At 39.1% G+C, this 15728-nt stretch overlaps 1 protein-coding gene across 1 annotated transcript; it reads right to left on the bottom strand.

Moving 5' to 3' along the window:
• Positions 1-100: 100 nt before the first annotated feature.
• ada (adenosine deaminase) lies at positions 101-14612 on the bottom strand (the record flags this gene model as incomplete). The annotated part of the gene is made up of 11 exons (XM_079167927.1): positions 101-1090; positions 2162-2291; positions 2399-2466; positions 2756-2857; positions 3356-3427; positions 6362-6486; positions 8237-8352; positions 8447-8590; positions 10312-10434; positions 11145-11206; positions 14466-14612. The coding sequence occupies 11 exons, from the start codon at positions 14610-14612 to the stop codon at positions 986-988; spliced, it is 1194 nt and encodes a 397-aa protein (XP_079024053.1). The 3' UTR covers positions 101-985.
• Between the last annotated feature and the right edge of the window lie 1116 nt (positions 14613-15728).

The following is a 15728-nucleotide window of genomic DNA, read 5'->3' on the forward strand; positions in this document are numbered from 1 at the left end:
GTGATGTTATATTATAATGAAGATACATATAAGTACTGGCTTATAAAAAAAATACTGTAGATTATCATCTTAAAGAAACAAGCTGACATGCACAAACATTTCATTATAGCCTTTATTATGTTCAAAGATACTTTTCACAAGTGCCATAAATGTGTCTGGAATAACTGGAAGTGCTCTTTTTAGGTAGTGAAATAGAAATACAATGTTTTAAATAAATATACAGTTCAAAAGAATTGAGTAATTACGATGTGCAAAACCACAGTCAGTCCACTGGTTTGTCCATTTAGGTGACTGTAGTGCGCCCCCTGGTGTTTTAATGTGAGTCTACACTTTTGGTATTGAGCCGTTTAACCTTTTGTTACGTGTTTAGGGCAGAAAGCACACGTTTCTGACACTTGATTCAATTACGTCCCCCTTAAACAAAACTATGGATATTCACAGTACGCCATATTTAACCCTATAAGTAGCACATCTTCAATTATCCCTCACCACATTAGTTTCACCCCAAAAGATGAACAAATACCCCTTTCCCCTTCTCTTACATGCTGACAAAGTGTTCAAACTGTTGAGTTTGCATCAACAGCTTTCCTGATTCTGTTCATGACAACAAGATGTAAACGCAAGATGAATAATGTATCCAGAGGTTTCATATAAACAAAATGTGCTTCATAAACACAAAAACTATTTGCTTACCCATATTTTTAACACCTTGCAGAGCACCATGACATCCTCTGGAAACTGAGCTGTAAACTAAAGTATTAAAAAGTATCCAAGTACTTGTATGGAATACGGACAAATTGATGAACAAATATGTGAGGTGAAGGCAGCAGCCACATGATAAACAGAATATTTCAAATACTATTCTGTAGGTTTTATGTCTGGTTACAAATTAGGAAAAGACATTCCGCTGTGTCAGGTGGGTGAGATAAAGGTTTGTCCCTGGGTTAGGTCCCGCTTCCTCCTCAGACTGCCTTCTTCGTCAGGTTTAAAAGGCAGTCGACCTCATCGCCCCATACGCCTCGTGCAGTCTGTGGACGAGCTGTTCCTTCTCCTTCTCAGGCAGGAAGCATGACTTTGCAGAACTGATGTTCTACGAGACACAAGAAGTCACTAAGGTGCATATTTATTGTGCTTCAGTTCAATTTTAAGGAATAGTCCAGCAATTTGTGAAATGCGCTTCTCCACTGTCTTGCAAAGAGTGAGATGAGATGATTCATGCTGCTTGTACCAGCCAACGACTAGTTAGCTTAGCGTAGCCAGTCCAACCTTTCCCTTTAGTACAAAAATACTCAGTTACAAGTAAAAGTACGAAAGTATTTACTTCAAAATATACTAAAAGTACTTTTCAGAATAATGTTTATTATATTATATCCATTGATGCATTAATGTGTTCATCACTTATTGTAGAAGCTTGTAAATGTGGATCTGATTTGATCATATTTAGATTATAATGAATAGGCCCTATTTTCTGGGTTACAGCATCACCCGGCTAATTTAATAAATAGCTAAAGTCAACGTCAGTTACTCCCACCTTAAAAAGTTGGAATATTTATTCTGGTGTTCGGGAAAACAATATTTTTGAAGTGTGTTGCAGGAACCACCCACTATCTGCCTCAAGAAAGATATAAAACTATGCAGTTTCTGGGTGAGTGTATGAACACCATGATTGGTGGTGGAATTGGTTGCGATGCAACGGGCACCGGTTAAAATCTTCCCTATATTGCACCAAATTGTTCGGGGCCAGCTCTGCTTACAAACGAGCTATAACGTGGTATTTAGTGAGCTTCAGAGGAGCTGGTGGACAGATATTGTTACATTTAAACAGAGACGGGCTGTTTCCTCCTCTGTCATTCTTCTCATCTAACTCTTGGCAAGAAAGCAAATTAGAGTCCAACATGTAAAACCTTTTATTTAAAGATGTGCAAACCGGATGAAACCTGGATGGGAAGCAAAATTCTTCACACACTGTTTAAAATAGGTTAATAATTGTAATTATTAATAGGATTTGAGGCTTTGGAGATTTTGTTCCTGCTTTCATTAGCAACTGATAACGTTATTATCATGCACAGGGCATCTACACCCCATGCTATGATTTCAAAATATATTCAAATGCCTTCGTCCTGTGAACCATTTCTGTAATTTTTCATGCATTTGATCTCACCAGTCGTTTGAATTCCTCCTCTGTGAATCCCATGTATTTGTGCGCTGTGCTGTAGTCGAGGTGCAGGGTTGAGTTGAAGATCAGCGGGTCATCTGTATTCAGGGAGTAGTTCGCTTTGTCCTTCCTGAACCTGCACACAGAAAACGAGGAAATCCAAATAAAAAATGTATTAAGCCCCCAATTCTACTTTAATGCAGGTTAACAACAAGGCCGTCATGTACAATAAACACAGCTCACGTGATGACCGGATGCTTGGTGAAGTCCGGGTCACAGGCACCTGTCAGCTTACTGGAAATAGGACACACCTGCAATCCGAACAGCACAGGAAGCACTGAGAAACCTAATTACTGCAGTCTTTCTTCTTCCAGTTGTGATTCTGGAGGCTCCACTAGAGGTCAGCGTATCACTGTGCTCCTACTGGTGGGTATTGTAGTAATGTACTCAGCTATGTTGCTATAATTACCTGATAAAATTATCCCACTCTGTAATGAGCAAAATGATGAGTAGGTAACTGTAAACAGGGCTCAGTATATTTAATAGATTTAAAAGACATTCTTGCAGAAATCAATAAGTGTGATGGTGATAATTCCTCACCTCAAAGTGCATGTTCTGAGCCAGCAGGTTTTTGTACAGAACTTGGTCTTCCAGGGTTCTGTAACCGTGTCCGACCCGTTCGGCTTTCAGCACTTCCACAGCCTAAAATATAAAATTGTGTCAAGAGGCGAAAGGTTATAAACCACAAACAAATCCTCCATGTTGTACATGTCAGCAGAATTTGCAGGCTATTTCTAGAGGCGCACTTGCATCTGTTGTGGCATAGCTGAGCTGTCACTTTGAGGGAAGTTGTTAGAGTGGCCACTTATTTAGGCAGTAAGACGTACTGTAGCTTTTCACTAAAGCAGTTTAAATACAGCCGCTGAGATGGACACAAATAGTACAAAATGTTATCGCAGTTATGCATCTACACATGTATTTGTATGTGTTTGTGTAGCCCTTTGTGCAGTTGTTGTCCAGTCCATTTTCAGACACTCCCAATCTGCTCCTTTGTTGACTTTAACTATCTTGTTTCTTTTGGATCTCTGCCTGCTACATTGTTTGTGCGTGACTTCCTTGTTTCGTCTAGTTCCTGAGAGGATTAAGTTATTATATGACACCCTGTTCAGAAATGTCTCACGTCATTGTTGAACGGCTTACCTCCTTCACTACGGACGGGGGGCCCACTTCTCCTGCGTGAACTGTCCTGTGGATCCCACAGCGCACTGCTTCCTGTCAACAAAATCAATCACAAAACGCATCAGCAACCAAACTGCACCGCCAAACATCTGGCTTTCACAGCTGCAATTCTGCAGCACCAAGTGAGGCGCGGTTTATCATTTACAGTTTTTTGTGCACACTTGCTTTGTTTCGGATGGAAAACGATATTTTTTACTGGGAACTACAATTAAATTAACAATGGCATTGATATTTTTACAGTATATGCACTTTGTCATCTGCTTTCATTTTAGCATTCTTAACCTTGGGTACACTAAGTGTGGCTTGCTTAATCTGCAGGTATCTAGAGGTCATGTAGCTATGAAGATTACCCTCAACATTAGTGTGGACTCTGCTCAGTGATTTCTGCTTATTGTTAATAATTAGTATGAAAGTACACATACAAAATCATAAACTGTATGCATACAACATGAGGAAAGTAAACTACTTGAATACGTTGTACAAACAAACTCACATGAAATTTCAATAAAAAATACATTTTATGAGACTATTTGAAAGAGGACATTGATTTTGCAGAGTTAATACAGTACAGTTTAATTATGGACACATCATTTGAACGGTATGACGGCCTTATTTATGTTTGATTGGTAAAGAGCTAATCAACAAAATATGTGCAACCTTTGCAAATACTATACTTTCAACTGGATTATTTAGATTTTATGGCCAATAATAATAATAATAATAATTTGCCTCAAATGACTTTTGACCAGCTGTGTTTCAACTTCATTGTTACACAAGTTGAGGCAGGGGGTGTATGAAAATATTTTTAGTCCACACTTTCGGACCCACAAACTATTGAAAGCCACCCACTGGATAACTTTGGTATGTTTGACATCTTAATAGTGAGTGACTGAGAGTCAACAGACTCATAGATGAAGAATTTACATTTGGTGTTTACTGTCCACCTTTGCACCTCTACACTATTACTACTTCAACACGCTTCAAACATACAGAAATGTGTGGTAATAAAAATAACCAGTAACTGTCAGATGACTATAAGGACACTTATACGTAGTATATACTACCTCCACTATTCATTCCCATATTACACTGAAAAATATATTTAAAAAATGAACTGTCCTTGTGTAGTCGAGTCCAACCATCCATGCAATCAATTTCAGGTAAGATTTGTTCTTTGTCCAGCATTGTAACGTTTTAACTGATTAATCTACCGCATTCATTATGGTCTGACAGGCAAAATTGATTACTTACTGTGGTCCTCTTTGAATTAGTCAATAAATGCTGGCTGAAAACCAAATTGGATTTTTCGTCGGTTCTTAAGAGGGGATTGACTTGTGAGTATTAGGTTTTACTTCGGTACTGTGTTGGTTACAGATAACGATATTGGAGTCCACATCAATTTTAGATGATTTTCTGACAGTGAAAAGTAGAAAAGTAAAACAGTTTGTAATCCGAAACACCAGAAACCACCTCAAACCCACAAATCCAGATCAGCAGGTTGACACTGTTGACCTTCTCACCAAGCCTGAGAAACATGTTCCTCCACATTAAACAGTGTGAATCATGTTGGGCAACATGTTACATAAAACCTATTTTAACAAGACTAAGAGTCTACAGACATGCTCTGTGAGGTACTTCGAGCTAAATGCTAACATGCTCACCTGACACAATGCCAATGCTAACATGTTAATGTTAAGCAGGTATAGTGTTTACCACGTTCATCACTCAGCGTGTTAACATACTAACATTTGCTATTTAGCTCTGAACACATAGCACAGCTGCGGCTGATGGGCATGTTATCAGTTTTGCAGGCTGTAGCTCAGTGGGTAGAGCAGGTCGTCTTTCAACCACAAGGGTTGGCGGTTCGATCCCTGGCCCCTATTGTCTGTATGTCAAAGTGTCCTTGGGTGAGACACTGAAGCCTAAGTTGCTCCCTGGGGTCTTTACAGCAGCCCATTGCTCCTACAACACTTAGAATTGGTTAAATGCACAGGTAAAATTCCATGTATATACTTGTACTGTAGCAACAAAACCAAGCCTCCAATTCTTTCTAAGAATTCCTGAAAGTTGTTGGGGCGATAAACTGCAGCCATATTTCCATCAGCATGCAGCGTGTGGGAACACGAGGTAGACTCTGTGACTGTGAAATGTTTTTACAACTTCAAAATGATGCAATATGCTGGCAATAAAAAGGATGTCCACTGTGCTATAATGCTGAAGTAAGCAGTCTACTTATGTATTCTGTCTGCAATTTTCCTTCAGCAATCAACGGCTTTTTCAAAAACACATTGAGTGGCACAAAACACTCGGCTCCTGTTGAAGCAGCAGAACAAGCTGCTGTTGTCAGTGGTTCCGAACCTTTGTCCTTAAAGGTGCAACGTTTAATGCCAAGCCACCTGCTCCAAACAAGTAGGTGGCAGACTTTTACCTCTACTACTGGGTCCATATAATCAAAATTTACCGTCTCCAGTTATTAAAAAAAAGACACACAAAAACCTGCAACTGAAACTCGGAGAGACGGTCAAAACAAACGATGCTAAGTGTGACATATAGTTTACGTTAGCCACCTCTGTGTCAGGTCTTCATCATGCCCTTATCTATGAGATAAAAAATAAATAAATGAATAATCCAAATTTACAGAATAACAATTTAATTTAGTTTTCTCCAGAGAAATGAATTGTAAGATTTGGGCCAGCTGTATATCATCTTTAAAGTTGTCTTACACCCCTTAAAATCAAGGAGACCTCGTGACCCCCCTTTTGAAGCTTTGGCGACAGGTTGGAAACCAGTGGTTTAGCTGATCTTAGTTATAATTATTACCATTATTGCTGTTGTTGGTATACAAGATATTGTTATGTGTGTGGCGTGTGAGGCTGTGATTAAAGTAAGCAAAACACGGCAAAGCCAGCAGCTTTTTTAATCCCCCTCATGCTTTGACTTGTCTGTTGGTTGTTTCAACTCACTCACCTCATAGGCGTTCCTGTGCTCTGGATTGGCTTCACAGTTGAGCGATTCATCGCCTGCCAGATCGATGGCAACCACACCATCATGCTGATATTTCTTACACAGCTCCACCACATCCATGGACCAGCCTGGAGAATTTAATACACACATTATATTACTACACATTTTGGTCCTGCCAACTCAAACACACGCACGCACGCACGCACACACACGCACACACACACACACGCACACACACACACACACACACACACACGCACACATGCAGATGATGTGTAGGTGAAATGTGATGATACAGTTGAAGCACCATGCTAAATCTGTCTGTATCACTCTACAGCTGTGATGAGCACAAGACAACATTACCAAGCTGCTGGCTGACAGTAACCGTGACTACTTCTTAAAGGAATAGTTCAACATTTTAGGTAATGTGCTCAACTGCTTTGTTTCCGATAATTAGATGAGAGGATTGATACCACTCCCGTGTCTGTACTGTAGCCTAAATATGAAGCTACCGGCAGCCGCCGACTATCTTAGTTTATCTTAATGTTTTGATTTAGTTACTTTTGAATAGAGTCAGGCAAGTTTTTTTCCCCTTGTTTCTAGTCTTTATGCTAAGCTAAGCTAACTGTCACCTGGCGGTAATTTCACATGTACTGTACAGACACGAGAGTGGTATCAGTGTTCTTATCTTCTTGCAAACAAGCATAACTATTGCTTTCATTTGCTGCATCACATGTTGACCTTTCTTACTGTATGAAAACATAACCTACTTTTACAATGTAAATGTCCCAGATCATCAGACAGTATTCATAATCAGAACACAATATAAGGCAGCATACTGCAGTTAGACATACATAGTTTGACATAAACAAAGTCAAACATACTGCAGTTATAACACAAGTCTGACTGCATACTGTTATGCAACAGCTTGTATAAGATGATGTTTCCCTTAATTAGCCCTTTGTTTTCACATGTATAATGACAAAATCAGATGTCCTCCAAATGTTCAGGAAGTCTCCTACGTTAAGATGTAATAGCTCTATAACTAGTTTGTGCAAGAGATGTATTGTAAAATACAGAATGACAGATATGAATTGCATTTGGATGTAGGGCAAGACAGGAAACAGCTGCATAAATGTAGCAGAGCAGACTTGCAGCAACCTTCTCCCTACAGTCACTGCTGCTGCCGCTGAGGAACCATTATTTTTGCTGGTACAGCTTGTAGACGGTACACAGTGATTGACACAGCTGCTGTAATTGATATTGCCACTACTGCTCCAGCTACTACTAGTACAAAGATACCAAATATTAGTACCATGGTGTGAAAACAGACTTTTCCTGAGCTAGTGAAGGCAATATTGGTCTGTTGATTTTCGGTCCACCCCTTCGGTCTAAACTGAAATATCTTAGCAAGTATTGGATGGGTTCCCATGACATTTTGTACAAACTTTACTGGTCCCCAGACAATGAATCCTTTTGACTTTGGTCACGCCCTGACTTTTCCTCCAATGGCACCAGCTGATTGATATTTTTGTTTACTATTGGAAGCAATGAAATCTAATGTAATACAGATGTTCATGTTCCTCTCAAGATAAATCCTAACGACATTGGTGACCCCCTTATTTTTTTTATTATTCCTGCTAACAAACTAAACTAAAATGGTGAAGACGGTAAAAATGATACCTGCTTAACATCAGCATGTTTGCATTGTCATTATAAGCTTACAGCTTTTCTGTTTTTCTTTCTTTCTTTTTGTCGGGCTCATTAATTGATAAGAATAACCGAGGCAGAGCTTTAAGAAAAGACAAACGACAGTATAGAGAGGAACCTTATCTCACAAGGTTGTTTTGGGCGACATGAGCATGAACAGTTCATTACTTGGCATGTGGCGCATGCAGCATAGAATGGACCTGGCTTTGATATTGAAGGCCCTCTCCCCCTCGCTGAGGCCCTCGTTAACCAGGAGGACCACCTCGTCTGGGCTCAGGTCACCTCTGAGTGAAAAAAATACAGAAACATGCAATGAGTGACAGTTAATACATTCCTCCCTTTAAGCAACACCAACACCAGGTTTCCCCAAAGACTTACTCTTTCTGGTCCCATGGTATTGGATCCACTTTAGTGTTGGCCAGAAAATGGGGGCTGTATCTGACCTCAACATAAATCACTCCCTCCTTGGCTTTGTCCTCAACGAATTCATAGGCAATCCTCTTTATGGCCTCTCTGTCTCCACTGTAAGAGAGCGGAGAAAAACACAACATGAGTAACATTGCTCTTTGAATCTGACAATCTCTTATCTCAGTCATAGCGTACAAATGAAACCACTAGCCACTGTTAATCAATCAGCTAAACTATGGTGGCTATAAATTAGCAATATAAGTATTTATTGATATATTTAAATACCTCACATCTATTCTAGGATTAAGAAAATGTCTGCAAGGGACTGTATGAAAATGATTTTTGGGCTAAGCAGGGGAGATTCTTTAAAATATTTCTAATCCTAGATTTAATTTTATTTCAGTATTCCCCTTTGAGAAATTGTAAATGACATCTGAAAGTGTTTGTGTGTGCTGAGGGTCATGATGGTGTGTTTGACCATAACAACCTTATATTATTTTTCTCCTCAAAATCAACTAGTAGACTCAGTTTTGAGAAACTAAATACATGTCGGTCTTACTAGTTGTTGCTTGAACATAATCGCTCCAGAGTGCGTCATTTTAAACTACAGCAGTTTCAACCTTCACTTTATCTGCATCGCAGCAGGAAGCAGAACAACTGATAAGTAAAATGTGCCGTATAAAGTTACCCTTGCCAACCTTTTTCTACTAAATGGTGAACTTAGAAGAAACATATAAACTGTTATTGTTTGTTGGAGCTGCAACAATCGTCAATCTGAACATTAATCAGCAACTATTTTGACAATTGAAGAATAATTCAAGTAATTTTTTAAAGCACAAATGGAAACCATGTCCCTGCTCTTCTTTGTAAATGTGAAGAGTTGGTTGGTTGTGTATATATATGTATATATATATATATATATATATAAATACATCTGGGGAGAGCCTCACTTATTTATGAAGTTTGCATACAGTCCTTGGCCATTTGCTTATCACACACATGATTGTGCTGCATAACATGAGGTGCTGTGACAGTATCAGAAAAACCACAGCTCCACGTTCACCATTACTTTAGACTCAGTAGCACACTTTCTGGCCCACATCACATGACGAACAACAACACAGCTTCCAGCATTTACACAGGTCTGAATGTCTGTTGTTCTCCAGCATCCTCTCAGTAACCCCCCCCCCCCCCCCCCAAACACTCACCACCAAGCTCATACAACAATTCTGCATGAGCTAAACTCAGCTAGCAAGTTCCCCATGTTGTTGAAGCCGCACTGCACACAAGGCTTTCAAGAGCCTTGATACAAGAGGGTCCATTCAGCACAACTGTGCGCTGCAGTCCCGCCACTACAGACCATCATTGTTGAAAGCTTTCACGGCTGTTGAGCGACTGAAAGACTTTATTTGGTCTTTTCTTAACAGTTCAACTGTCACTGGAGGACTAAATATAAGACTCCGGAAAGGGTTTACCCTCCTCTTAGTTTAGTTGCCAAGGTGACACTTGATCTCGATATTGATGTCTTCCTGTTCTGCATGTCCGGCATTTAGAAATTTAGAATCCCCACCCCAAATAATCACAAACCATAGTACACACTCTGGTTGTAACACTTTGGATGCGTCATAATTGTATAACACAAGTGCACATGCGTGATAACAGGCGTTGACGCTCATCGAAGAACATCGTGGAGTAACATTCCTGTGACAATAAGGCAGAACCCGACTCGTAATCACTCAACATTTTGCTCTTAGAACTCCCTTTCACCTGCTCAGCAGGAAAACACCCTTGGTAATTATGGAACTGAATCATAAAGGAGACATGTGAGCACTTACGCAACCACGTGCATGTATTCTGCAAACTTGCCCAGGAACTTGGTGAGGGTGGCAGGCTGTTGGAGGATAATGATCTGCGTCATCCCCTCCACGGTATTTGCTGGCAGAGGGATGCCGCGTCTCCTGGAAACAGGAGAGGGAAAAAAGGAACAGTTCAGGGACAGTGTTTAAATTTGAATTTCATTTGAATACCAATATTTGAGAGTTAAAGCTATGCTATCTAATCTATGTTTTTTGCATAAACCCTGTACACTAACTGCTCAGCACCAAAGAGCAGACAGACACAGTTCAACTAGCTGGTGAACATAGTGAAGCAGCTAAAGAGAGAGGTGTTTTCCTCAGACGTTGGTGGAGACCAAAACAGAGATAGAAGAGAGTGAATATTTGACTTCCTTTCATCAGGTGGACAAAAACACGACTCCAAACTAATGCCAATGTGTCTGTTGGGTTTGTACATATAGGCAACTGTTTGCTAACCTGTTCGGCATATGTACTCACATAAGATCTGATAACAGGCAGTCATTTTTAAACATTACCACATTTTGAAGGACCCTTTAATTTTGGTTATCCATGAAATGTGAACAAGATATGTTCTGAGCACATTTTGCAGTCGCTAAAACAAACCTGCGTTGTTTTTCTGTCCACCTGTTTGGTGAATACAACTTTGTTATGTCAACAATATTTCAAACATATCTTTTGCATTTATGCGATTTCTTGTTATTTATAGACCAATATAAGTGAATATAAACACCTGTTTGTGTGATTTATCAGTGGGGCTCTTTTTTACTTTTCAGTACATTTAATCAAAAGAACTGTATGACGTATTTTCTTACTTGGCAACATCAAGAATAGTCTGCACCCGGATGGCTCCATCGAGGTGCACATGCAGCTCAACCTGCGGATGAGGAAGATAAGCAAAAATAAATAATCTATTCAAACAAATTATCTTCAAACAGATGGCCGTTGCCATATATCCAAGCCTCGCTGTACACACTATAGTTTAGAGGTAAAGAACTGACGATACCCAGTAGTGTTACAAAAACAGAGCAGCCAGAGAGCACAGTGATGGTGGTGTTGTAGTTCAGAGTTTTGTCTGCAGCCCACCATGAATGCAGTACGCATGACCGAGCAACAAGTGGTGGAAAGGCCAGCAAAGGGTCAAAGAAGATGTAATGTTCTGGCTATCCTTCAAGCACTGACAGCAGTGATTTATTCTGGCAGATGACACCGATGATCTGTGCTCCTCCTTCAACAACTTGAGTTCTGACAGCCTACATTAAGTTTCTCTTTCTGGTTGGGAGCAATGACGAAGAAGAAAATGACTATGTTAATGTCAAAACAGAATAAAACCAGTAATCAGTGAAAATGTTGGATCTATAAAGTTTAAGAAAACAGTCAATGAGCCTTCTAATGACCTCAGTTAAGCTCCATCCAGTAAATGCCTGAATATAATTCGGTGTGCTGCTCCATGGATACACAGTAAATCTATAATTGCATCGAACTCTACTGGATCCGTTGTATTTCTTTAACGTTAAAACGAGTATCAATAATATTGAAAAGCATTAATGTTTTGGAGGACAACTACTTGGCGAGGTTGAAGGTTTTTTCACGACAAACATAAAACATTACAATTAACTTTGGTCTTTCTTGTTATTTGGTAACCACTAATGAATAAGCGTGCTCCTAAAAAGAAGCAAGTGCAAATTGATTCTTTACCTGCACAACTGGACGAGTGAAAAGAAACATCAACGTTGAACCCACATCAGCTTTTAATGAAAAAAAACATTTCTTGTGCATTACGATTTAAGATAAAAAAAAATGAATATATTTGTCAAAGGACAGAGAATTGATCCGCAACTATTTAGATGATTGATGAATATTTGGGTCATTTTTAAGGAAAAACTCCAACATCCTCTATTTCTATATTTACAGATGTGAAGACTTGCTGCTTTTTTCTGTTTGATATTATTGTAGATTGGATATTTTTGGGCTTTGGTTGAACACAAAACATTTGAAGACCCCACCTTGGACTTGTAGAGATCATTGGAACTTTGTTGTTGTACTTTCGTTCACAATTTTCTGAGTGTGGGCCAAAGGTTAATACATCAAGACAGTACCCTGTGATAACCTGTTAATAGATAATAAAATAAGCACCAATTAGGACCAACTGCTATTCAAACCTGCTTCTTTATTGCCTTGCTACTTTGATAGAACATAAAAAACATGTACACGTTGTACAGCTGTGTCCATATGTGTGGTGAAACCAAAACTAAAATGATCTTGAAATCAAATTTTTACAACAACAAGAAATGTGTGTTACTGAAACTGCTTGAGTATGTCTTTTGTTTACATCTATGTTCTTCCCCTAAAAGCCTGGTGTGGTGTAGCGTGCAGCAGTTATTAACCCATCTACTTATTCCAGTACTCACAGAACTTCCTTTAGTACATTGTGGTTAGTTATATAAAGAGATTATACTGATTGCCACTAAACACAATGAATCAGAAGCACAGCCCTGAAGTCCAGTTGTGACGCAACATTTTAGCTTCTGTATTTATTTATCATTGATAATCATCTAAACCAGAACAGAAACTAAATTAGCTGATTGACAAAAAATGTATTGTCAACTATTTTTATAATCGATCAAGTCATTTTCCAAGCACAAATACAAAACATTCTTTAGTTCTAAGTTGGCTTGCTGTGTAGGATTGAGTAGCATCAGGCGGTGAGGTTGCAGATTGCAACATATTGAATATATTTTATATATTAAAACATATTTAATTTCAGGTCTTTATACACTAATGTAAACCACCGTACACACTGGTCCTTTGATAACATTCATCTGATCCAGCTGTAGCCTACCAGAGTGTAAGTCTAAACCACAACAGAAACTCACTGAAATAAAAAAGTTGATTGGTCGATTGCCAGAAAATAAATTACCAATATTTTCTTTCTCGAAAAATGAGTATGGTCATTTCTTTCAATTAAGCAAACATGGCAAATATACAGTGGTTCCATTCCCTCAGTTGCTACTTTCCTGTTTGATGTTACTGTTATATATTTTTTGATTCTTTGAGATTTGAAGATGTCAGATGTGGATTTTATAAAAAAAAAAAAAAAATGTGATGGTAATTTTTTACTGTTTGTTGACAATAAATTGAGAAAATAATTAATCGATGATGAAATAATTGCATTATTACACAAGCACACACTGTTCTAACCTTGTAGCTATACTGTGACTACTGTCAGCATATGAAGCATGGATGGTGAACTGGTGGTTGCTGCAACAGATAATGGCCCAGTGGTATCAGTTCCACCAGAGCAAATTAATATTTAATCTGCATCAAGCAGCCTTCACTCTAACAAGGCCTCTCCTTTTACAATTTATGATCTGTGCTGTATGTGTCATTTCCGGTCTTGTTATGAACTGTCAGCAGCGTATGCAGTCAAGACTCCAAAGGGCACCAGTGTGTATACAATTCCCTGCCTGTGAGCCAGATGTGCATGTGAAACTATAGCCGATAATGAAAGGTCAATATTTCACCTGAAGGCTTTGTTATGCAAGCGAGCCGTCTCTATACCAGCCAACAAAATAACTACTTTGAAGAAAACAGGCAAATATATGTTTGTGTTTCTATTGCAGTGAAGAGATGCTCACATGAATGAGGGGAACCCCTTCATCCCACATTCGTGCATTAACGCAGAACTACATCGACTACAAGGCAAAGCTGTTAAAAAGCGGGACCCAAGTTCGGATATTCATTTCTTTGCTCCGTGGAAGTGTAAAAAAAAGATTACACTGTTTATAATACCCAGACAAAAAAGTGTGGGAATTTGCTCAGTGGAAAATGTATCTGTAAAAAGTTATTTTCATCACCGCGGTGCTTGTAATTTAAAGCCGGGTTGTCACATGTCAAACTGAAAGCGGTGAAATGTTCTTTCGTATTTCACTGCGGTTAAGAGAGAGAGACACACAAACACACAGTCACCCCAATACACACAGACACACAGACACACACACACACACACACATACACACCGGTAGCGGTAAATCATGTTTTTTTTCTTCTTTTTTTTCTTTCTTCAAGTATTTCACCACCTTTCCATTGAAATGCCATTGGTTAATGCTACACTGTGCCTCCGGCTGTAAACGTACCTTTGGCTTGTTGAATACCACTTGTTCGGACGAGATCTCGGCCATCACGGTAAAAAGCCTGCGGCTGCCGGTGAGTCTGCTGGTGCACAGAGAGACGACGACTGGAGAGCCGAAGCCTATCGCTGCTCGTCTGGCTATTATATGCATGCCTGCGGGACACGCCTTCCTATTATCAAGAGGCAAAAAAGCAGCCACCAAGTGCATTGGCGCTACTGTACAAACATTCTGAGAGGCTGTACAGGTTCAGTTTTGCACCAACACATGTAGACTGTTGAAGGATTAAGGGCTCTGTATGGCAGCAGCTTTGAACCCATGTGATACGAGCTTTACCGCTGGTCTAATTCATATATGTCCACCTATAGCACACTTTAATTTGCTGTGTGTATGATTAATGTAGGTTGCTCACAATCAGTCAGGGCAACATTTTGAAATTGAGTCTGAGGGCAAGGCTACATTTTTATTGTCAATTTTACTAAATTATTTTATTTTGTTTATTTTGTTCATTCCTTAGTTTATTGTTTTTTTTCCGTTTCATCTATTGTACTGTTTTATCTGGGTTTAACTCTTACATTAGTTGTCTTGCAGGGGCCTCACTGTCTTCTGTTGTTGTTATTGCCTTGCTTTTGCTGCTTTGTCAGTCAAAGCACTTTATAAACTCTGTTTTTAAAGGTGCTGTATAAATAAAGTAATTATTATTATGGATCTACTACAATTGCAAAATGCAACAGGATGCATTAGTACATCCTGGTATTTTTGGTATACTGCATTTATTTATTGGGACATTCTAAATCTTTTTCTAGTACAGCCTACTAAATATTATGGTATTGGAATGCAAAGATAGATTGTATATAAGAACGTAACCCATTGGTTTGTGGACTACCGTTTTGGAGCCTCAAATTCGGGAGTTTGGCTGTCGCCATCTTGTTTTTTACAACCAGAAGGGACGGCTTCTCATGAACTGAAACATGTTATGAAAGGGTTAAAGCGGTAAGACAAAAACAGGGACAACTCAGAGACACTGTGGTAGCAACCTATTAATCCCAAGGTAGCCACGTCCTAGAGCATACCCTGCTTCTTTGTGTATTTCACTCTAATTGGAACCATAATTTACTAAATGAACATCATGCTGTAGTGAAGAATACGTACACTAGCAATTGAGACCATAAACTAATGTTTAAAATGTTTACTAAGGTGATAAATTAAGTTAGAAGTAGGGTCATTTTCTCATAGACTTCTATACATTAGTACCACTTTTTGCAACCA

Source organism: Pholis gunnellus (genome assembly GCF_910591455.1).
Source record: "Pholis gunnellus genome assembly, chromosome: 2".
In the NCBI taxonomy this organism is placed as follows: Eukaryota; Metazoa; Chordata; class Actinopteri; order Perciformes; family Pholidae; genus Pholis; species Pholis gunnellus.